General features: G+C 41.7%; 1 protein-coding gene across 2 annotated transcripts; it reads left to right on the top strand.

Annotated features, from left to right (window-relative positions):
• The first annotated feature begins 84 nt into the window (after positions 1-84).
• On the top strand, positions 85-22,835 carry pcyt2 (phosphate cytidylyltransferase 2, ethanolamine). 2 transcript variants are annotated; one of them, XM_034239279.1, is made up of 12 exons: positions 85-390; positions 14,776-14,864; positions 16,913-17,074; positions 17,163-17,314; positions 18,491-18,532; positions 18,679-18,817; positions 18,906-18,988; positions 19,101-19,178; positions 19,655-19,720; positions 20,893-20,958; positions 21,457-21,545; positions 21,658-22,835. In XM_034239279.1, exons 1-12 carry the CDS (start codon positions 263-265, stop codon positions 21,842-21,844), a joined length of 1,281 nt encoding a protein of 426 aa, XP_034095170.1. In that variant the 5' UTR covers positions 85-262; the 3' UTR covers positions 21,845-22,835. The 2 variants fall into 2 exon arrangements, with proteins under 2 accessions (XP_034095170.1, XP_034095171.1); XM_034239280.1 differs by lacking the exons at positions 85-390; positions 14,776-14,864 and adding an exon at positions 15,295-15,689.
• The last annotated feature ends 298 nt before the right edge of the window (positions 22,836-23,133 follow it).

The raw sequence follows: 23,133 nt of genomic DNA, 5'->3' as shown, positions 1-23,133 counted from the left end.
GTAGCACTTTGTTTATAGGTTGTAGCTGATCACGTGATAGGAGGGATTATGCAATCAGCACCTCAGCGCGAGTGGCTCCGTCCGACGTGACGTACCGATGATGTCGTGTTGGAGGCGTTGGCCGGTGTCAATGTGTGCTCCGCAGAAGAAGAACACCGTCCTCTGAAAGAATCCTTCAGAGTAATCGGAGTGAACTACTTTGAAACTTAACCTATCTTTTGTTTGTATTCGTACTACCACTACGTTATTTGAAGTTATCAAAATGATAAAGAACGGGCACCACGCCGCGGAGGAGCAGCGGGAGGAGGACTCAGTTTGCGGTACACCGGGTGGCTCTGCTTGCAGCCCGGAGAAAAGGAAGCGCGTCGTCCGGTTATGGTGTGACGGCTGGTGAGTCCCGGTGCCCGCCGCTGACATCCTTTCGGTGCTGCTTTATTTAACCCTGTCCCGCAGTTTGTAGTCCTATACGCAGTTATTTTGCAACACAGTAGTGGTTTGGCAGGCTAATGCTAGCTAGCTAACGATACATACATTAGCAGATCCTTACGTAGCAACAGGAAGTTTACCTAGTTCATCATTCATACATATCTAACTAATCATAGCAAATGTTACTTTATCTTACAATTGTATTTTTTCATTCAAACTTATATGTTGTATCTTTAATAGCAGCACAACCTAAACTAATACATCAGGCATCACATGTTTTGCTACATGTTAATACACCAGCTGTTAGCATCTGTTAGCAGTTCCTATGGCACCGTTATGGGCGAGGTCCTCTCAGTCCACTGCCTCATAGTAAGGCTAAGGTTATAAACACATTCTGAAATGTGTGAAACTAAATCCAGACAAAATGGACACTAAAGGTTATTTAAAGGTTAGAAATGACCTAAAGTTAAAAACCTATGGCGTGTTATGTTGCATACTAGTCTTAAACCCACCACAATGACTTGCTGCTGACCCATAGAAAAATGTATAAAGCAGTCATACCCTCTCGTCTCATATTCTGCATGAAATCCTGCTGTTTACACATCCAAGGTTGCCTAAAAAAGAGTCTTGGCAGGGATGAATGTTTGATGCCTTTTGATGCTGGGACTGGGTAATAACCATAGACTGTGTAAAGGTAATAACCTAAAAATAGGTCCAGAATGGAGATGACTCAAGGGTATTTATGTTGTCTTCCGTGAGTAGGTTGGTTGTGACACTCAAATAATGAGTCGGACATCAATATCTGGTTATTGTCATTGCTTAAGTCAGGAGTGTGCACGCACTTCTAAAATAAAGAGGAGAGCTTCTGCACCTAAATTAAACAGACCATGAAAGGAACATAGTGCAGGAGTCCACTTATGAATACACCTAGCTGTTATAGTTTAATATAGGTGTAATAGACTTGTGGACCTTAAAGCCCTGCAGTGAGTAAATGATGTATTGTTATTTTAAACTCTCGCTCACCAACCATGATCCTCACGTGATGAAACTGCAGCCAAGGAGACAACGGAATCCAAATGCGCAACACATAAATCCTCTCCTGGACTCACTCCCTGCTCATAGAAGTGGCCTATAACACGGCCTATCTCATGTGGAGGTTATAAATAACTAGCATAGTGAACATGTTGTTCAGTGTGACGCAAAAGGGCCATGTTGTGGTAGATAGGGGTTCCCTCTTCCTGGGGGATTCAAAGGGCTTGTGTTTAGGCAATTCATTTTGCAGCAGTTTAGTTTAATTGTCAATAAAAAAAAAATATAAACACCCAGCAGACCGTAATAGTTAACTTATTGGTTTCAGGACAACCACAGAGACATACTGTCAAAAGAGCACCTGCTAAATATGATAAAAATACTTTAACTGAGCCAAGAGGATCAGTCTAATAACAACTGCTTTCACTTACAGTATTGACAAAAAGGTGGGTCAATAATACTTTGTAGGTTATTGTTTTGATAACTATCACCATGTTACAAATATGCAGTATGTGGACATTGTTGTTGGTCTGACTCACTCTAGTTACATTTGACAGATTACTTTTTTTTGGGCAGCTATAAAACACATTGGGCCCATTAATCACAGAGTACACCTGGAAAAGTAGGCTTCACCTTTATTTATTCACTTTGTCTCTCACTAAAACCCTCACTCACAGATGTTGAAAACAGCAAGCCGTGTTCTGCATATACATCCCTCTAAAGTCTATCTACAGCGAGGAGATACTGTCTAAGATCCTGACTAGGTGAGGTGCGGGAAGTAAGGGGATTATCCTTAAGTGTGTTCAGACTAGCAGCTTGTGCTAATAACATAGAGGAGAGGTCTACCCACAGGAGTTTGTTATTGAACTTGGCAGCAGAGGTGCCGCCAGGGATTTTGGGCCCCATGAAAAGATATCACATTGGGCCCCACCACCAGGCACAGGCCATGTCAACCAAGCACAATGCTGTAAGCACACCTCCAGAACCCAACCCACTCATTTATTCTTTAAATAACTACCTGTACAGGCTTGCATCTTGCACAATATTTACTGACACTGAGCGGTGAAAATATAACACTGTGCTGACTGCAAATTCTACATTCTGCTGCAACATTCTGCTGCAGTATATAATTAAGCAATAGCTCACGACAGGCCGTGGTATATGCTCATTATATCACAGCTAAGGGGCGTGGTTCGACAACCCTATGCAACAACACTAACAGCTAGCGAACATATTAGACAGAGAGCGTTGATCCATTATTTGGCTATTTATTTACATTCATTTGTATGTTGCCGTTTATTGTGCAGCCACTGAAACCTGTCCAGCATCAGTAGCATGGCTTACGTGGTTACTTGTATAGGTTGAGGTTGTTCTAGGCTGTTGCTCGGCGTGGTCAGAATATTGCTCCACTTTCTCCGGTCCCTGAGATTTGGCTTCCAGCAGCTCTGGAGAGAGCTTTCGCACCTGTGGCCACTAACGGTCATAATTTCTCTGCTTTGTTTCAAGACCCGCATCAGAAAGCTTTTGAATGGTGCTACTTTTCCAGTTGGTCTACCTGCTCTTCACGTAGCTCTGCATGTCGTCGTTTATGTGCTTTTTTTTTTCTGGAGATAGGCACTGCTCAATCCACTCCTCCATAGTAAGAAGACCCCCCCCGGAGGTCGAAGTTAATCTTAAATGTTTCCATCTTATGCTTTGTAAGTTTGTTTCGTAACGGAAGAAATGGAAATATATAAAACTGACAAGTCAAATCAAGCAATCTGATTGGTCGATAGTGTTTTTGCGGACCTCTTTGATTACATATTTGAAAAAATTGTTGCTTGCTTTAAAAGTAGCTCAATTCATTATGTCAAACCTTGGAAAGTATCTAGATATCCCTGCCATAATACCAAAAGAACTGCACACTGAATAGGCCTATGTTTTGCCGTTTGATGTCTACGTCTGGACCGCTGCGTAAAAAGGAGGGTTTCTGCCCCGTTACTTCTCCGCTGCTTTCTTGTTCCAGTTTGAAAAGCAAACTGCAGGCAGTTTTGCTTTTCAGCCCAACGGTATACTGTTTTTCTCAGACGCGGAGGGATACTGACTTGTTGTGAAAAGTAACTTACAATTCTACCCGTGGTATACGCTCAGTATATCACGGCTAAGAACCAATCAGATTGCTTGATTTGACTTGTCCGTTTTATAATTCACTATTTGATATAACACTAACATTCCCTACAATAGACCTCAATAGTCATCTTTTATGGTGTACATGCCTTTTTAATAACAATTTTGAATGGAACATTCATGAATCTAAATAAATATAACTTAAATATACATGACCTCTTAAATAAATAAAAAAGTGAACATTAACACCAATATTATCATTTATAAAATGCTATAACAAAAAAAATAACAAGCAGCAGATTTTTTATTAAATATACCAACTACAAAATAAGCGGGTATTAAAGTGTAAACGGACAACAAAACGGAAATGGAAGTGAAAAGGCCTGATGGTGGTGCTAAATCAGAGCCTATTACCTGTTCTCAGTCTTTTTCTCATCATGCATCTTGTGTGTAGTGATCCAATATCGTTACCATAGCCTTGCCCTTTAACAGTTATTACGAGCCCTGGCTCAGCCTTACTCACCAAGAGCCCAGCGCCTAGCCTTCTTACAGGCAAAGTCACTGATCAAGTCCTTGAAGTCTAGCTTTCTAGCCAACTGGCTTTCAATGGACAGCATGGCAAGACTACAGGGCTGGGACAGGGACAGGGCTGCTGAGCCTAAATATGGATCTGTTGGTCCTGGCACCAGGGGGAGGGACAACTGGTTTAGTATGAATAGCTGCTAAAAATTTACCTGCATTTATTAAATGTCAGCTAAAAGAGGAGTGAAATAAAAAACCTCTGCATTTTCTGTGAAGATATTAACAGTAGTTAATGTCAGCAAAACATTACAATTATTATTTACAATGGACTAAGCTTAGCTAACAGACTAATTTCCACCACTCATGGACCACACCCACCTTTTCTTTTGAAAAACTGGGTGACATACTGTCGCCCTTTAGTCCCTCTCTCCTTTCTTTTCTTTTTTGAAAGCCTGACTTTGTGAGTCGTTGAGACATCGTACGCACGTAAGTACTAGCATCCATGATCCCTCCTCACATGCTCTCACTAGGCTTGTTTGAGACAAGCGAGACCTGCGCAATTTCGATCAACGTCTTGCTAGTGCGTTGCATGATGGTTAGTCATTTTGTCCGACTTGCTCTGGAGGCTCGCCTACATGAGACGTTGAAATCTCGCGGGACAAAGACGCCCGCAGCCTTGAGAGCGAGGCGCGGCGAGTCGGAGAAGTTCCTCTCCACGGGCTGCGGAAGCGAAATGCTTGATGGGAAACGACTCGCTGGTATCTCGAGCTGAGCGCTCATTGGTGGTTTTTACCACGTGCTGGTGATGAAACTCTCCAATTGGCTCGGCAAAAGTTTGTTGTTGTTTTGTGTCAGTTTTACGCCCCCCTCCATTAACATTTTTCATAATTGTTCCACAATGTTTATCATCATGAAATCCATATCTATATACTATACTTGCACTGCTTACCATTTTCATACTTTATATATCTTAGCATATTCATACACACTGTTCATACTGCTCACAGGCTAATATCTAGTGTATTCATACCCCTCACTGTTTATTCATCATTCAATTCATTCTATATTTTATTCTGTCTATTGTGTACATTACTTTTCACTTTACTGCTTGTTGCATCTGGTTAGAAGCTAAAGTGTATTTTGTTGTCTCAGTACCTGTAATATGTGAAATAACAATAAAGTTGAATCTAATCTTGAGCAGGAACAAATGTATTTACTTCGTACATATCTGACATTAACGATTAAACACATGTGTGCATTCTTTATAAATGCAAACCGAGTCAAGCCGACTCCGGAGGTGGCGGTATGCACCTTAAAGTTGTTTGCAATCCGCCAAAAAACCGAGAGGAGAAGAAGAAGAAGAAGAAGAAGAAGAAGCCGACTCTGAGCTGTCCGACTTCAGGCGAGCTTTTTGAGACCTCCCCCGGCTGCGATCAGCTATTCTCGTCGACTTTCGAGGCGAGCCGCAACCATATATACAGTCTATGGCCGCAACGCATCTCAAACAAGCCTACTCTCTGCCAGAAAGAGTGGTGCCGCACAGCGTTTGGAGGCAGGACCAAACCATTACATGTAAATAGAGGGGGGTGTACAGAGGCTTTGGATAATTAACTTTTGGAAGATAAAAAGTTAAATGAATCGTAAGTTTAGTGAGTACATTATCAATGTAACGTTATATTAATGTTCATTATTGATGATTGTTGAAAGGTTACTTAAACATTTGTTCTTAATCTTCTAAAATATTTTGGGGCCCCTGTCAGTCACGGGCCCTTAGAATCGTCCTAACTTTTCACCCCCTTACTTACGGCGCCCCTGCTTGGCAGTATTGTGAAATAAGTGTTTTGAAAATGTAGGAATGTCAAGCTGCAGGGTGCTCAACTGAACCACATGTTCATCAAAACCTAAAGAAACATTAAAAGAGCTGAGCAACGCTTCCGGTGAGCAAGGCGAGTGAGATGGCTGCTTAATATTTAGCTCTCGATAGCGATTGGAAATCAACCCCCTTAACTCGCCTAGTAATATACAAATCGATGTAATTGTATTGGAATGAGAGGGGGAAAGAGAACTAGAAGTCAAAAGAAAGGTGACAAACTAGAAAGACAGAATTCACCGGAGATGGAAGACGCTCAAAGCTCTGTTAGCTCTGTTAGCTCACAACAGGACTCGGCAGACACCATGCGCTCAGTGCTCCAGGAAATACGCAATTTCAGGGCTCAGCATAGGGTGACCAGGTCCCAACAAACCAAATGTGGGACAAGGAGTATGTTTGTGTGGGACACCCTCTCAACAGCACCCCCCTAGGGGCAAGCCCGCCTTAACCTGCCATCAGGCCCTGGGGCTGATGGGTTTTGTAGGCCCCCTATTTAAACAACAAATCAAAGTCATTTATAGCCTCGGCAGGCTCTGTGATCGCACTTCTCCACTCTGCTCTATGGCGTCTGGTCCTCTCCTCCAGATGAGTGACGTATCGGGCCTCCCTCATGTATTTGTCCGATTGCCGTTGGCTCCCCTCCACGTAGAAAGTCCTCGTCGTCCTCTCCATCTCCTCCAACAGATAATGTCCTCCTTCCTGTCTGTTTTTCCTCTCCCGCCAATCCATCGCTATCAGAACCAGACGGCCTACTTGGCTCCGAGGCCCCGCGGCCGGCACCGTTGCCGCTCGGTACAGAACTCATCTGTCCTTCCTCCTCATCCTGGCCTACAGGCTAAAAATAACCTGTAAGCTTCGGCATTTTTTGTAGCTGCTTGTCTCGAAACTCCTTTTCCCTCAACAATTTCCTTTTCCGAGCGCCACTCTCAAACTTTTTCTTCTCCGACATTTTCTCCTTAACAACCTTCTTCTGTCACTCAATCAGTCGCAATTTGAATAAGTCACATGTGAAACATATTCTCATTCTGATTGGCTGTTAAGTGGTGCCCACTGACTGTTACGGAGTCAACATTTTTGAGAAAAATCTCTGGAATCCATCGATCTGATTGATTAGCGGAGCAAATGATCAAAATAGTATGGAGGGAAGATATTTTCGTTTGGATTACTGGTCTGGGGGAAGCTCGCGAGTGTGTGTTGTTAGAGATTTGGAGGGCAAACTGGGCCGCTTTTCAAATCTCCGCGCGTCCCTATCCAGCTGGTTATAATACAGGAAGGAATCCATATCTACAAAGTAACCGTTAACAATAATCTACTTTAATGGCAATATGACAATGCAATACAATCATTACAATACAACATGATATATTACAGTTATATTGTAATGCTTAAAGAGTAATGCCGGCTTACTCCTGCACTGGTTCGCATACTGCAGAGATACTTTCACCCGGGGCAGCATGTGAAGAAGAGGCAGAAAGCCAGGGATCAACCGGAGATATGGCGGAGTAAGAAGGAGGGGTTAAGGGTTAGGTCAGCTGGTCATCTTTTCCGGTCATCTCATTGGGCGACGCAACGCTGGCCAGCAGGAAACCAAACAGGCTCACTTCACAACCAAAAGGTCTCAAGGACCTGCATACCTACACCTCCCCCACAGAGCAATAAAACCCTGTTTACTTCAAACAGCCCCAACTCCAGCTCACAGTTTTACACAACTTATTCCCATTTTAAGCTCATCCATAGTTTGCTAATATGAATACATACAAATATTACCCCACAATTCCCCCTTTTTATCTCCTTCTCCAGAGATAAACTCAGACAAGGCATTTTGAAAGATACCCACTGTCATTCTTTTCTACTGTGTCCGTCCCCCAAACATTGTATAAATCCATCCCAAGCTGGTATTTAGAGTACTTGAAACCTTCATGGAGACAGAACACCACTTTCCGTGGCAGTGAAGGAACCATGAGGGAGTAGCTGAGTGCTAGAATCATCAGCCCCCCCCCCTCGGAGGAATAGCCCACAAGGACAGCTAATAGGGAGGGGGAGATGCGGCTTTCCCTTCACGGGCGGAACCGATCAGAGAGAAGTAGACTCCTCTGCTGCCTCGACAAGTCCCCTGTGCCGTCCTGGCTTGCCGTGTCTTTGTCCCACCGATCCGCTGACAGCAGCTTCTGGGCTGCCTGCTAGAGAGATGTCTTCCTCCTCCTCGTCCTCCGGCCCGCTGATGGCGGCTTCCGGGTCGATGCTGTAGAGATGTCTTCCCGATCCTCCTTCTCCAGTCCGCTGCTTCTGAGTAGTCCACGTCTGCCAGGGCCACGTCCGTCCTGATGTCGTCCCCTGGTCCTAGCAGGTGGTTTCCCCGCCGCACACTGGCTCCCGTGGTACGAGCTGTCCCCCTTTTCTCCCAGGCAGACGGCATAAGAGGTCCGCTGGGTCACTCGGTCGGGGTCGGAGAGCCTGGAGTTGAGCCACTTTGTCCTGATGACTTTCAGCCAGACGAACTCTGCTGTGTCGGCCTCGTGCTTCTCGGGTCCCCCTTTTGGCGCCAGTAACCTGTGTGGAGAAATCTGATACAACTCCCTCAAGCCTACGCTCAGCTGTTTTGACCCACTTGGAGCCTGTTGTTGGGGTGTCTTGAAACAACAGCCGTCTGTGAACAGGTTTTCTAAATTAATTGTAGACCTCCTATCTGCCAGTGCAGCTTCAGAATCTTAATACTTGGATTGTGCCAACTAAATAAGAACCTCAACATCTTTAGGTAAACTAAATAACATATTTCAATAGCTCTGAATTTCTGACCAGCATCCGTGTTTATTTTTAAATGAAATCCTATTTAAAATCTAAATATAATATGAACTGCTAATGTTTCTGGTAAAGAAACCCACTAATGTTATGGATTCAAAAACAACCAAAATCACGATACTAACAAAGTGAATGATTTCCTGGTGATACTGCTTCTACCTGTCAGTGCTTAGATATTATCACGCTGAAAAAATGAATACAGAATTCCAACAAACTGTCATCAAATGTCTTTCTATTCTAAATTTAGATGAAATGTATATCCCTATAATGACCTAAATAATAAAGTATATGGCTTTTACTTCTTTACCAGGCTAGTTACATGATGTTGTCTAAATTAAATTCTGTCTCAATACACTACTATGTTTTAGCTTTAACTGTAATATGTTCTTTCTACATTTCAAACCTCAGTTGCTCTAATGTCTGTTAAAATATTACAAAATTGTTTCATTATCACAGGTCAACTTCTTCGGTTTCACAGTAGCCCCTTGGCCACTACTTCTTTGTTACCTGTTATAATTCAAATCAATATTTAGAAACATCTCAACATTCATCAAACAGTATCTTATCCCCAGATATGGAGCAGGTTAATTACATTCAATGCTCAGTTTGAACATCTGGGTTGGGGCGGAAGGTTTCTGTCAATCCTTAAAAGAAAAATTTAAATTTGTTAGAGATTTGGAGGGCAAACTGGGCCGCTTTTCAAATCTCCGCGCGTCCCTATCCAGCTGGTTATAATACAGGAAGGAATCCATATCTACAAAGTAACCGTTAACAATAATCTACTTTAATGGCAATATGACAATGCAATACAATCATTACAATACAACATGATATATTACAGTTATATTGTAATGCTTAAAGAGTAATGCCGGCTTACTCCTGCACTGGTTCGCATACTGCAGAGATACTTTCACCCGGGGCAGCATGTGAAGAAGAGACCGAACGCCAGGGATCAACCGGAGATATGGCGGAGTAAGAAGGAGGGGTTAAGGGTTAGGTCAGCTGGTCATCTTTTCCGGTCATCTCATTGGGCGACGCAACGCTGGCCAGCAGGAAACCAAACAGGCTCACTTCACAACCAAAAGGTCTCAAGGACCTGCATACCTACACCTCCCCCACAGAGCAATAAAACCCTGTTTACTCCAAACAGCCCCAACTCCAGCTCACAGTTTTACACAACTTATTCCCATTTTAAGCTCATCCATAGTTTGCTAATATGAATACATACAAATATTACCCCACAGTGTGTGTTTGTGTATTTTTGCGTTTGTGTGTATTGTGTTTGTTTCCCGGGGAAAACACTCACGAGAAACACTGGCTGTTGTTATGCCTGCTGTGACGTCAAGTTACTCCGTTCTCCACTTGTAATTATGCCGTTAAAAGCTTCAAAGTTGTATTTATCATCTGAATTTGCCGAAACAAGTTTAATATTCTGAAAGCCAAGACTTTGTTTATTTGAAACCAGATGAAAACAAACTGTAACGGACCCTGCCGTGTTATCTATGATTACTATACGCCTTACATTCATAATTTCAGCGGAGGGATGGGAACAGCAGAGTGGCGAGGGAGAGCTGTCTTCTTCCCTTTACAAGCTTCAAAAATGTATTTATCGTGTGATTTTGGAAATAAAAGTTTCATATTCTGAAAGCCAAGACTATATTTATATAAAAATGTTTTAAAATATCCGAAAAAAAAAAAAAAATTTATTGATTTTTTTTTTTGTTTTTGTTCATGATAGGCCCCCAATTTCCGTAGGCCCCTGGGCTTCAGCCCAGGTCAGCCCGTGCATTAAGGCGGCCCTGCCTAGGGGGGACATACGTCGGAGAGAGTAGTGCAGGTGGGGGCGAGACCGCGAGCAGAGTAAGGAAGAGGCTACAGGAGTATGAGCGGATCCCTCCCGAGACTAACTGATTCATATTATATATATATATTCACTGTACAGTGTTTCCCACAGAATTTGATTCTATTTGTGGGGGCACACCCCCCCCCCCCCCCCCCCCCCCCGGCAAGAAAAGCCAAAGGCCCCTTAACCTATTCGGGTGGTCCTCAAATAAGATAAAACATGCAAGTTCATGGCTACTGTAGACAACGTTGTTGTTGCTCTGTGTTGCGTTGTTAATGAGTGAAACACACCGGAGTTGAGGGTCTGTGGGGTTTACTCTTCCAAAAATATAATTTACAATTTAGGCATTTAGCAGACGCCTTATTCCAAAGCGACTTACAATGACCAATTACAGGGACATTCTCCCTGGAGTAACCGAGTAACCGCCTTACTCAAGGGCACACTAGTAGTGGTGTTCCAGGCAGGATTTGAACTCGCAACCTTCCGATCATCAGCCCACCTCACTATCCATTAGACCAGTGGTTCCCAACCTGGGGGGCGCCAAAGATCGCAGGGGGGGCGCCAGGCCTCAGATGATTTGAGGCCAAATATCATATTTAGACTTTTATTTTATTTTTTTACATTTTTTTTTTTACATATAATTGTAAGGCAATACATGATTGTCACTAAAAGCCTTGTCTCTACATTACAATAACATATACAAAATAATTGATTAATTCATTTTAATAAAAATTCAAGTTAGTAGTTAATAAAGGCATAAAAAGACAGAAATGTATAATTCTTTCTATAGAAATGTTTCTTCTGCCCGTAAAGTTTCCAAACCGGGCTTTTCTGGATAAGCGCATTTTTAAAACATAGTCATTGTCCATGCCGGTTTCAGCTGGATTATTTGTCACAGTTGCTCCGATCAGATCGGTCTCCTCCAGTTTGTAGATTATTTACGACTTTTGAATCCACATAAACACATCGGCAAAATCTGGTTTACTTTGAGCATGTGTTTTAAACAGTTTAATCCCTTTGTGAATTGTTTCCACTTCCGCGCCGTCCTTTAATTTCTTCATACAGCGGGAATCCAAATGAATGAATCCTGAGTCCAATAACCATCAAAGTCACTCCAATAGTGCTCCTTAATTACGCTTTCATCCTCCTTAAACAACATACTTCACATTCATCCAGTTTGTGACAGTAGTTGTAGCATTTTTGAGACTTTTAAACTTTAATTACCGCTGTTCACCCCCCCCGTGTGTGTGTGTGTGTGTGTGTGTGTGTGTGTGTGTGTGTGTGTGTGTGTGTGTGTGTGTGTGTGTGTGTGTGTGTGTGTGTGTGTGTGTGTGTGTGTGTGTGTGTGTGTGGTGTGTGTGTGTGTGTGTGTGTGTGTGTGTGTGTGTGTGTGTGTGTGTGGTGTGTGTGTGTGTGTGTGTGTGTGTGTGTGTGTGTGTGTGTGTGTGTGTGTGTGGGGGGGGCGCAACTTCCAACAGGAGTCATTTGGGGGTCTCTTGGGAAAAAAGGTTGGGAACCCCTGCATTAGACCACCAAAAAAAAAAAGAATAAAAAAAGAAGGATAATATATATTTTTTTTTTTTTATGAGATCCATTTGTGGTGGACGATATTTAATTGTGGCGGCCCACCACAAATAAATCAATGTATGGGAAACACTGCTGTATATATTTGTCACGACTTCATTTGGATTATATAAGTGCTATCGGAGGCCGTTGGACTACTAGGATGCGTGAGATTGCGTGTTTCACCACTAGTGAGGGGCCCTCCAGGAGGAGGCTCTCCCCTCTTCCTGCCAACGGGGACTTAGGGTGGCGAGGAATCACCCTACCTTGGAAGTTTACGTTTTCCTTTTTACGTTCTACGTTCACTACACGTAGGTCAGATGTTCAGGTCTGTGTATTTTTCAGTTGTCTGGAGTTTTGTGAATGCAAAGAATTAGGCAATTTAAATACCGTACAATAATATAACATTTGTGTCACTTAATGTAAATAGAATGAATAATCCAGTTAAAAGGAGCAAGGTCCTGGCTAAATTGAAAAAAGAAAAGGCTCAAGTACTATTTTTACAAGAAACTCATCTGCCTCAACAGGAACATGAAAAACTAAAACGCTTTGGTTTTAAAAATACATTCTATAGTTCTTACAAACCTAGCCAGAAGAGGGGAGTGGCCATCCTTATTTCAAATGCAGTTCAATTTGAACTCCATAAAGAAGTTAGGGACAAACGTATGTATTAGTGAAAGGAAAACTTGAAAATGCAGTGGTGACATTGGTCAATGTATATGCCCCCCCCAGAGAGTAACACATTTATTAAAAAAAATCTGTTTGACGTCATTGCATTAGAGACTGAGGGTATTTTGATATGTGGAGGCAAGGGTGTAACTTTGGTTTGAGAAGTGGGGGGGGACACAAAACAGAGGGTCCTCCACATTTAAACATTTTCTCAATTTAATTCCATTTCCTGCCGTTCTACAAATATACTAGGGACTATAGTGTTAACAAATCCAACAAAAATGTGTAGTGTATATAATGAGTGTGCACACTTATCTAGTATCCTATCTATGTGAACCTGTTTTATTTGTGATGACCTCACATCCTCTAGGGGGGTCCGGGGGCATGCACCCCCGAGAAGATTTTTTTCTTTAAATTGAAGTTGAATGCATCAATCTGGTGCACTTTGAGGGCAACATTAAGAGATGTATGGATACAGTTCTCAACACTCATATGAAACAAAACTGTATATATTTCAATAATCAAAAAACCATTAGAATATGCTCACAACCAATAACACATCATTGATAAACTCCTCTCTCCTATCTTTATCTTACCTAGTCTGCATTATTTATTTTTATTTATGCATATTTGACTAATCACTCCCCTTTCAAACTGTGCTATACTTTGCGGCCACACACCGTTGCCAAGCAACGCTTATTGTTTTGGTCCTTTGATAAGCAGGCAGTCATATCATTAACTAGAACTAGCTAGATCTGATAGATTTGGACATAAACGCGAGTGAAGTCTAACCGGACGCGAGAGAGAGATCAGAGAGCAGATCAGCTGCTGCTGACGGAGAACACGCAGCTCTGCATGATCACAGCTCCGCCGCTGTGACGGACCGTTGAGTGGAGCAAAATACACTAAGAGTTAGACCTAACACACTTGGCTAGTTAATCGACTCTGGAACAAGCTAAACTAGTTATAAATATACGTATTCTTTACTGTCGGGTCACTTATTACTGGTTCAGCGAGCTGCACGAGACTGACGGGCTGTCAGGAGAGGGAGAGGAAAAGAGAGCACCCCGTTTATTGTTCCCATTTTATTATCCAGAATTACTGTAAACTTTTGAAGAAAGTAGTTAATCTACCATTAGTAGTTTGTTTAAATGCATACATTTTTTTAATGCATTTTTTTTTTTTTTCATTAACATAAAATAAATCTCACGTACCCCCTGCAGTACTCCAACGTACCCCTAGGGGTCCACGTACCCCCATTTGAGAACCACTGCTGTACGGTATGTGTGAATATTGAAGGTCTTCAGACAACTAGTATTTAATGTGCTTTATTTTACAACTGATTTGTGTGTATTATGTTTTGTCGTTCTGTTATTATTGTTGTGAAAATTCAATAAAAACACAAGTGTAAAAAAAAAAAAGAGCTGAGCAACATCCTAATCATCTAGGAATATGACTCTTATTGGCACACTGTACGAAGCGTCTGCAATCATTGGCTTTCTCACAGATAAACTATAAATAAACAGATAATCCCTCCTTTATTTGCAGCCTGAGGCCACGGTGTTGTATTTACTCTGGATAGGCTGAGATTTTCCCTTAATTCTTTTCCAATCACACGCCTTTGTCAACACACACACACACACACACACACACACACACACACACACACACACACACACTTTCCTCTACTGTGCAAGTCCACCATGAATCTAGATTCAAATACAGATAATATCAAGTTAAAAGACAGAGCCGGAAGAGTAGGCCAGTCAAAGCCCTCATGCAAATGTAAAAGACAATGGTGCTGGGGGCTGTTCATGGTTAAGGCCACGTCCCTTATTGTTGTGTGTTTATCTGTTTGTTTTGATTCAGTTTGTCCCTCTGTTCTTTGAGCGCAGACAGCGTGTGTTGTTATCTGTGACATTGTGTTCTCTTCTGTCTGTCTCCACAGTTATGACATGGTTCACTACGGTCACTCCAACCAGCTGCGGCAGGCCAAAGCCATGGGAGACTACCTCATAGTCGGAGTGCACACAGATGGTACATACATGCATACACACATTCTGACATGGATATCTGTTAAAGGGGCCCTATTGTGCTTTTGGGGGTTTTCCTTTCCCTGTAGATTTATATAGGTTCTTGTCCATGTAAATGGTCTGCAAAGGCTAAAATCCCAAAGTTCCCTCAAGAGGGAGTTTCTCTCCCACACACACCCGTCCCCCCTTTCTGAAATGCCTCCTTTGTTTACGTCTGTAACATAATGAATCACAATGTACCACTTGAGCTTCTATTGGCTGATAGGTTAAGGGACATCTCTAAGCTGTTGACTAATCACAACAGAGCCGGCCAGCTAGCCAATCAGAGCAGACTGGGCTCTGGTTTCAGACAGAGTGTGAAAAGAGGTGCTGCAGCACAGGCAGTATGAGAACAATAAAGTGCTTTTTGAACATTAAAGCATGGAGACATGACACAGTAGAGGCACAGAATACAAAAATAAACCTTAAAAAGGATGATCTGTATAATCCTTTCTGTGATAAACTGTTATTACTGACTGACTTGTATGGTACTGTACAATAAAGTTATTTCTAATGCCAGCTGCAAAGACAACCTGGATAAGAATCGTAGAAACATCTGAGACTTTAGACTTGTTATTACTTTTAAGAGGCTGAATAGTTAGTCGATTGTTAATGTTTACATGTATATGGTCACTTGTGTAATATAGACTGATGCCAGCTACAGATGTTCATATGGCTGCAGTCTTAATGATCTGATTACATTGCAGGAACTAAATTGGTATAAATCAAGATGTACACTTCAGATACACATTAGACAACAAGTCAAAGCCAGCAAGAATAACAACAGCAGGTAAATGGAAAATACGCAAAAAGATATAAGGAAAATATGAATTAAGATCAACCTGAGGATAAATTCAGTCTTTCACTATGGTTTTAATTTATAATTACACACATAGGCCCGAAATACACACACAACTGTACCTTTAAACATGCACTAATGAAGATGGGGTTTGACTCCTAGCATCTAGTTGCTTTTAGAGGCCGGTAAAAAGTTGCGGTAGCTCTTTCTTTGGTGATACATTTCGAGAGCTCTGATGCTCATTTTTCAGCATGATGATGCAAGTTATTTTCTTTATTTGCAACGATCACTGCTTTGTTCATCTAAAAGTGAATTTAATTACATGAAATAACACATATTTCTACTAACAAGAAATGACATACATTTAATTGATAATATAATATTTTTGGGGGACAATTGACTTATTACTCATTAATAAGACCATTTCATGTCAGATTGGACTGAGTGTAACGGCTGTACCACACGTTTTGAAAGGCCACACAACTTCAAATCACTATTAGCGGTATATAAAAGGACAAAATAGGATTTGGAGGAGTAAGGCTCAGATAAAATTCAGATACAACTAAACTCAAATCTAATTCATCAAAGTTACATTGCAGCTTTTCAAAAACGCTGTGGCAAACTGTTTTAGCCTTTGTTTAAAATAACTGAGTTGTAGTAGATCTGTTCCAGATATGTGGTGCATAAACAGTGAACGCTGCAGCTCCTTGTTTAGTTGGTTCCTCTGGGGACTGTAAGCTGACCTGTCCCTGATTATATGAAGAGTCTGGATGCTCCTCGGCACAGCAGCAGATCTGTTATACATACAATATATAGTTGAGTGTGCTGAATGCAGCACTTAGCGATTAGGACTACAGAGTAGGGCTGCTCATTTGACTAGAATGTTATCAAAGTTGCAACATTCAAATTGCTGGAAGCAGCCTATTTGCTAAAGGCTTATTAAGTGTTAAACACCATTTTGGATGAAGTATTGTGGAGCTGCAGAGTCATCCATCTTCTGCAGACCTAACAAAACATGTATGTTCGGCACAGATCCTCCTAGTAAAGAGAATAACAGAAAATGGTCAATCCTTCTTATATGTTGAATCATCAACGCAAGACAGTGAACGTATTTGCAGTTAGTTATTTTTGTCCATATGTGCAGTCCTAATTGAGAGTCAATACATATGAATTTCATTTATTAAAACTGTATTTCCCCCCATGCCCTCTCACAGCTGAGATTTCAAAGCACAAGGGTCCTCCGGTCTTCACTCAGGAAGAACGCTACAAGATGGTACGGGCCATCAAGTGGGTGGATGAGATCGTAGAAGGAGCGCCCTACGTCACCACGCTGGAGACCCTCGACAAGTACAACTGTGACTCCTGTGTGCACGGAGGTGAGCCGTCTTAGGGCTAATAGTCCCACTCAGTGATGTGATCAAGCTTCTACATGTGATGACTAATATCTATGTTTATGTGTTACAGATGACATAACGCTGACGGTAGACGGTAAGGACACGTATGCAGAGGTGAAACGTTTAGGCCGCTACCGGGAATGTAGACGCACACAGGGGGTCTCCACCACAGACCTGGTGGGGCGGATGCTTCTCATGACCAAAACCCATCACAGCAACATGGTGAGTAAAGCTGCGTTTGAACCTAACATCAAGGTTATAAGTTCATGTTCATAACCAGTTGTTGTGTTTACATTCTTTGTTTTACTTTTAAATATAGTGTGATTGCGATTTATGCATGTGTTTATTTATATTTAGGTCAACTATGGTGGCTGTGAGTGTAAGCTGCGTAGATACTCTATAACAGTGGTTCTCAACGACCCGTTTCGAGTGGGTCGCAGATGTGTGAGTGAAGGCCCGATTTTCTAACGCTGTGCATGCAGTAGGCGTTGGACTGGAAGTACCGGAGACCATAAACGGTTTTGAAAACTTCTGTCACGTAGTGATCATCTTCTCAATAAAACCTCTTTGCTGATGTTTTTTTCGAGTCTTCTGGCCAATCAGAATCAAGATTGTTGCCGGAAGTCCCCACGGAGAATAACTTTGCGGTAGAACTATTCTTTATACATCCATGGGTACAACTTCAGATAAAAATGAACACATACTGAAATATGACCCCCGGTTTGATGATTGACAGGTCACAGAACAATGGGGGATATCTACCCTTACCCACAATTTAAAGTAAGTCACACAGACTATCTCCTCTTTGCTCTTCTCTCTGTGAGGAGCAGAAAGCTGTCAGAACAAAGTGAAACACAAACAATGGCATAAAATATTATTAATATGTCGGGTAGCAATAGATTTATTTATTTTCTTCTCAGAGTGTACCAGAATGTGTAGTTTATATGTTAGTATTTCTAAGAATCTCCCCAGACCCCCCTGCTGGGGTTGGGTTTTCAGCATGTGTGCCTTTTTTATTAGTTAGTTCAGCTTTGATTCCATCATCTCATTAAACCTTTTTTTAAAGCATACTTTAGTTCTGTGAAGGGATATAAGGGATATATGCACTGTACTTCACTTTTATTAATATTGTATGCTGAAAAGCGTATATATTACAGCACGATCTTTTGTTGAATAGAGTGGTTCAAAATGTCGGGTCGCGATCTATTGACAAAGGAAAAGGTGGGTCCCGAGGCCTGACCAGTTGAGAACCACTGCTCTATAACACCCTTAACACACAACTATAAACCTTCTTAAGTGTGTGTTTGAAGATATGCTCATTACTTATTAACATTTTAGTGTATGAGCTTGTTTGTTTGTTTTGGTGTCACATCTCTTCCTCTTTAATGTTTTCTGCAGGATAACCCAGATTACCAGCAGCACACAGACAACTTTGGGAAAGTGAGTAGCATGGGTTGATTTGAGTCAAACCTCATCATGTAAACACATGTTTTGTACACTGGATATCTGTTAGCAGCTTTTCTAAAAATGAGACACCACCTAGAGTTTGTTTATTTCCCCAGTGAAACACTTATCTTTTGTTTTAGGGTCCTAAAGGCCACAGTCCCTGGACAGGAGTGTCTCAGTTCCTCCAGACATCCCAGAAGATCATCCAGTTTGCCTCAGGAAAGGAGCCTCAGCCCGGAGACACCATCATCTACGTGGCCGGGGCATTCGACCTCTTCCGTATCCTTATTCTGCAGAAATGTCAATAATGGAAGAAATGATATCTATGGTGCATGTTGTTGTTTCCTTGACCACACTTTCCTTGCAGACATTGGTCATGTTGACTTCTTAGAGATGGTCTATAAGCAGGCAGAGAGGCCCTACGTCATCGTGGGTCTACACTTTGACCAGGTGCACACACATATCTCAGAGAAGCGTTCACAAAATAAATCCCACCATGCTGGGACAGTAGTTTACAAACATTCAGATCAAACTAATGAAAGATTGTCTTCCCTCTCTTCAGGAGGTGAATCGGTACAAGGGGAAGAACTATCCAATCATGAACATCCATGAGAGGACGCTGAGTGTCCTGGCCTGTCGGGTGAGTTCACAAACACACACACACATATGCAACGCCCTGTTAATGTTCATCACAGCGGGATGTATTTCCAGCCTGAATACCCACAGTGCAGCAGGCCGGACTTGGCTCTGCTCCCTCCATTCCTGCTGGTCAGCTATCAGTCTGGAACAAAGCGTCTCTGTGCCCCCAGCTGCACTCTGTGTGTTTGTGTTCAATTTAAACCAACTTATGAGAACAGAGAACAGTGCACAGAACAAATACGTAACGCAATCCTAACACCGCCACATTGCCGCGCTCTGCCATCAGTTCTACTCAGTGCCAGATGACGCATTCCCAATTGAAGCAGTGAACTGTAAAAGCACCTTTGCCCCTTGAGCTTGTCCACAACACGCTCGTCTGTTTAACTTTGAGGCTGAAATGCCCTGACTGGTGTTAGGCAGTGGAATGAAAGAAAACGTGACTTTGTTGTTTTGAATCTGTCTCTTTCCTCTCTACAGTATGTCTCGGAGGTGGTGATTGGTGCTCCCTATGCAGTGGGCAAAGATCTGCTGGATCACTTTAGGGTAAAATGCCTTTTAAAGATTTTTTTTTCCCAGATTATTTATTTAATCCTCTTTTTTAACCAGGATGGCACCTTTTTATTTAATAAATCAAGAGAGTCTTAGCCAGAAGATTGAATATTTTACACAAACGTTAATAAATGTCAGCAATTTCTTCTGGCAACAAAGGTAAAAACAAAATGTGTTCCTAAAGTAAAAACACTGTTTTAATAAGTTATCTGTTATGTATTAAAAAGGATAGTGTTCCATTGGGGTGTCATTGAAACGTTAGAAGTTACCATACTGCGTAGTGTGTCTGCACTGTTCAATTTTAAGAAGTAAATATTTCAAATTTCAAAACTAACTGAGATCAAAAAACTAGTTACAGCTCTTAAAGCTTAGACTTTCTTTTTCTTTTTTAAACAGGTTAAAGATTTTCAAAATCTTGGACAGTGTGGTGCATACAAATAGATCACTATTTTGCTTTATGCTTTTAAAAGGTTCTCCCTAAGATCATTTTGTGTTGATTATATATTAGAAAAAGCCCAGTACTTAACTGTGTGGCACCCTCTTGTGGACATATTGAATATGAGAAGAAGACCCATCATCTTGAGCACATTAAGATCTGTCAGATACTCTCTAGGTCAGGGTTCTCACATTTTCCAGGCAAAGGATCCTTTAGCTGAAAGAGAGATGGAGCGGGCAAACCCCCGCCCATGTAGAAAACGGAGTTGCGTGTTGAACTGGACCATACGTAGGACAGCCTAAAGTGCCATGTATAAACATACCTTTTTATGGTGCATACAATACTAAGCTATTCAAATACAAATGATAATACAAATATAACTAGCTTGCTGTTATAGATATGTAGCACAAAAGGGATTTAATGCAATCTATCATTTTAAACATTTTAATTCTTTAAAGTCTAATAATAAATAAATAAAAACAATATTTGTCAAAATATTATCAACAAATAATTTGGCGGCCCCCCTGCGGTAACTGATTTGCTCATTCTGTTGTTGACACACACTACTTGTACACTGTTCGTACCTAAAGTGCCCCTGACAAGAGTCTACTTGTGAAAATGTGTGACTATAGATAAAAAGGATTCACCAGTTCATGTGTAAAGTTTCCTCTCTCTCCTTCCTCTGCACATGATATGGGGTTTAACCAGGTGTGTTTGTGTACCTGTGCAGGTGGACCTGGTGTGTCATGGCAAGACGGAGGTGTTTCCTGACAAGGACACGTCAGACCCCTACGCCGTGAGTACAGGCTCCTGTTGTCTCTGATCAAAGTTCAGCACCCCCTGCCACTGTACTGCATTTATATTTTATATGTGTATATCGTTGAGAATATTTCAAGCTCAAAACATGTCCTGGCTTACAGTCTGATTCACACTGAGGCATGTTTTGCTCATATAAGCATAGGAAAGGAACTCCTTACATTCCCTAACAGCAATCCAATCTTCCTAATGTCCAATGTGGCTTTGCCTTTTCAATTGTTTGGTGATGGCAGGCATGTGTCCTCAAAACAGCCCCATGAGGAGCGTTTTCGGATACCGCTATGAGCACTCTTAACTTAGAATGAATATCAATTTTGAAAAATGAGCGGAGTACCTAATTGGTTAGAATGATGTGTGTTATTGCTTCATTCAGGTTTTTATTAAGTGAAAGTGTAGGCCTCATTACTCAGGATATGTTTGGGAATATCTGGAGCCTGGCCTTTTTTTGGTTATATCACTATGTGTGTTGTGCCCGTAGGAGCCTAAGAAGAGGGGGGTCTTCAGGGCAGTCGACAGCGCGAACAATCTCACCACTGATGACATCGTCCAGAGAATAATTGCAAACAGGTCAGTGACTCCTCATTAACTTAACTGGCATCTCCTCATCACCTTTACCTGCGTCCGATTTATCGCTGTAGAGATGATTATGAATCTTTTGGATCTTTTCTTGTGTCGTCAGGCTGCAGTTTGAAGCCAGGAACCAGAAGAAGGAGGCCAAGGAGATGGCAGTGATCGAGGCGATGAACAGGAAAGAGCAGGATCAGAGTGAAGGTGCAGCCCAGACCGCTCACCTAGTGGCACCTCAGACCTGCTTCTGTGTGTGGTTCCACTCGTCGCGGTACACTCAGGCTTTAAGACTCAACTGACCCAGGGAGCACAGCCACTGGGTGAAGAATCCTGCATTAAATATCTGTTGTGGCAGTGTGTCGTGCACGCTGCTGAGTTAGCTCCTCTCAACCTTCTTCTATTACTTCTCCAGCCTAATGCGATTAAAATAGATCTGCCTCCACAAGAAATCAAAGAATCCAAACCAACCTTCAAAATCTATTTTAACCTCTCGTCCTCCACAGAGAATGTTTTAATGTGTGTCTTCTTCTGTCATGTTTTGTCTTCGTCCATGAATTCACACACTGTTCCTGTAAAGGTGTATAAGTGATATGTTGGGTTTGTAATAAGCTATAACTTAAATGTTTTTAGATTTTAAACCATGTTTGTTTTAAAGATCGTTATTAGAAGTGGCATCTTTTACATTGAATGTAGTAAAATAAAATGTATACACTGGGTAAAAAAATATATATTTAGAAGTCACTATGTTTTTGTCCATACTGAAAAAACATTATTTCAATGTCGAATTATCCGTGGAGCAGTCTTTTTAATTTCAGTTGTGGATTTAACTACCTGACTTTGCACCCAGCTAGTGTGTGTGTGTGTGTGTTTTTATGTTTGAGCGATTGAGTAGAGTGAAGATAGTGAGTGAGCGTTTGCACTGTAACTGACAGTAATGTCGTGCCTCATTCCTAACGGTATAACTAATTTAAGATCTGTGAATTGCACCAAAAATGTAAACTCTGTCTCTGACCTTCTCAACTCTAAAAAAATGTTCTGCAAATCTATTATGTTTTCTCCTCTTTCACCAGAGAATCCAATAACGTTCACATTTGGACCTAGTCTCACTTTCAAACTGCTTCTGTAGAAGTTTACAGTCTTTTGATTTTCCTGTTATTATGGGGCATATTACTCTGAGGTGAATTGTTAAAGGTGCGAGACAATTTGTGTTTTATAAATATGTTTCTAAATATCAATCACTAAATTGCAACTTGTAAATGTCCCTTTTAATAAATAAATTGGAAATATTGTCATGTGTGTTTGACTGCAGTAGGGCTGTGCAGCAGAGATCTTTGTTGGATCAGCACATCGTCACAGATCACTGACTCTGAAATGAGGACACAGCCGTTCAAAAGCTGCTAAATCCTCCTGTCCCGTCCCGATCACGCTGCTCTCAGACTTGAACAAAAACTGCAAACCCGTCACCTCATTACAAGCACAAAGGGCCTTTAATCCCCCGGCCTGAGCAGCGCCCCCGAGGAGCTTCGGCAGGAAGGATCCTACCCCTCAGCCGAGAGACATCCAGATCTCACTATCTCATTTGGTCTAA

Source organism: Gymnodraco acuticeps, unplaced genomic scaffold (genome assembly GCF_902827175.1).
Source record: "Gymnodraco acuticeps unplaced genomic scaffold, fGymAcu1.1, whole genome shotgun sequence".
NCBI lineage: Eukaryota > Metazoa > Chordata > Actinopteri > Perciformes > Bathydraconidae > Gymnodraco > Gymnodraco acuticeps.
The sequence above is the reverse complement of the archived record's forward strand: the minus strand, read 5'-3'. Positions and strand labels throughout refer to the sequence as shown.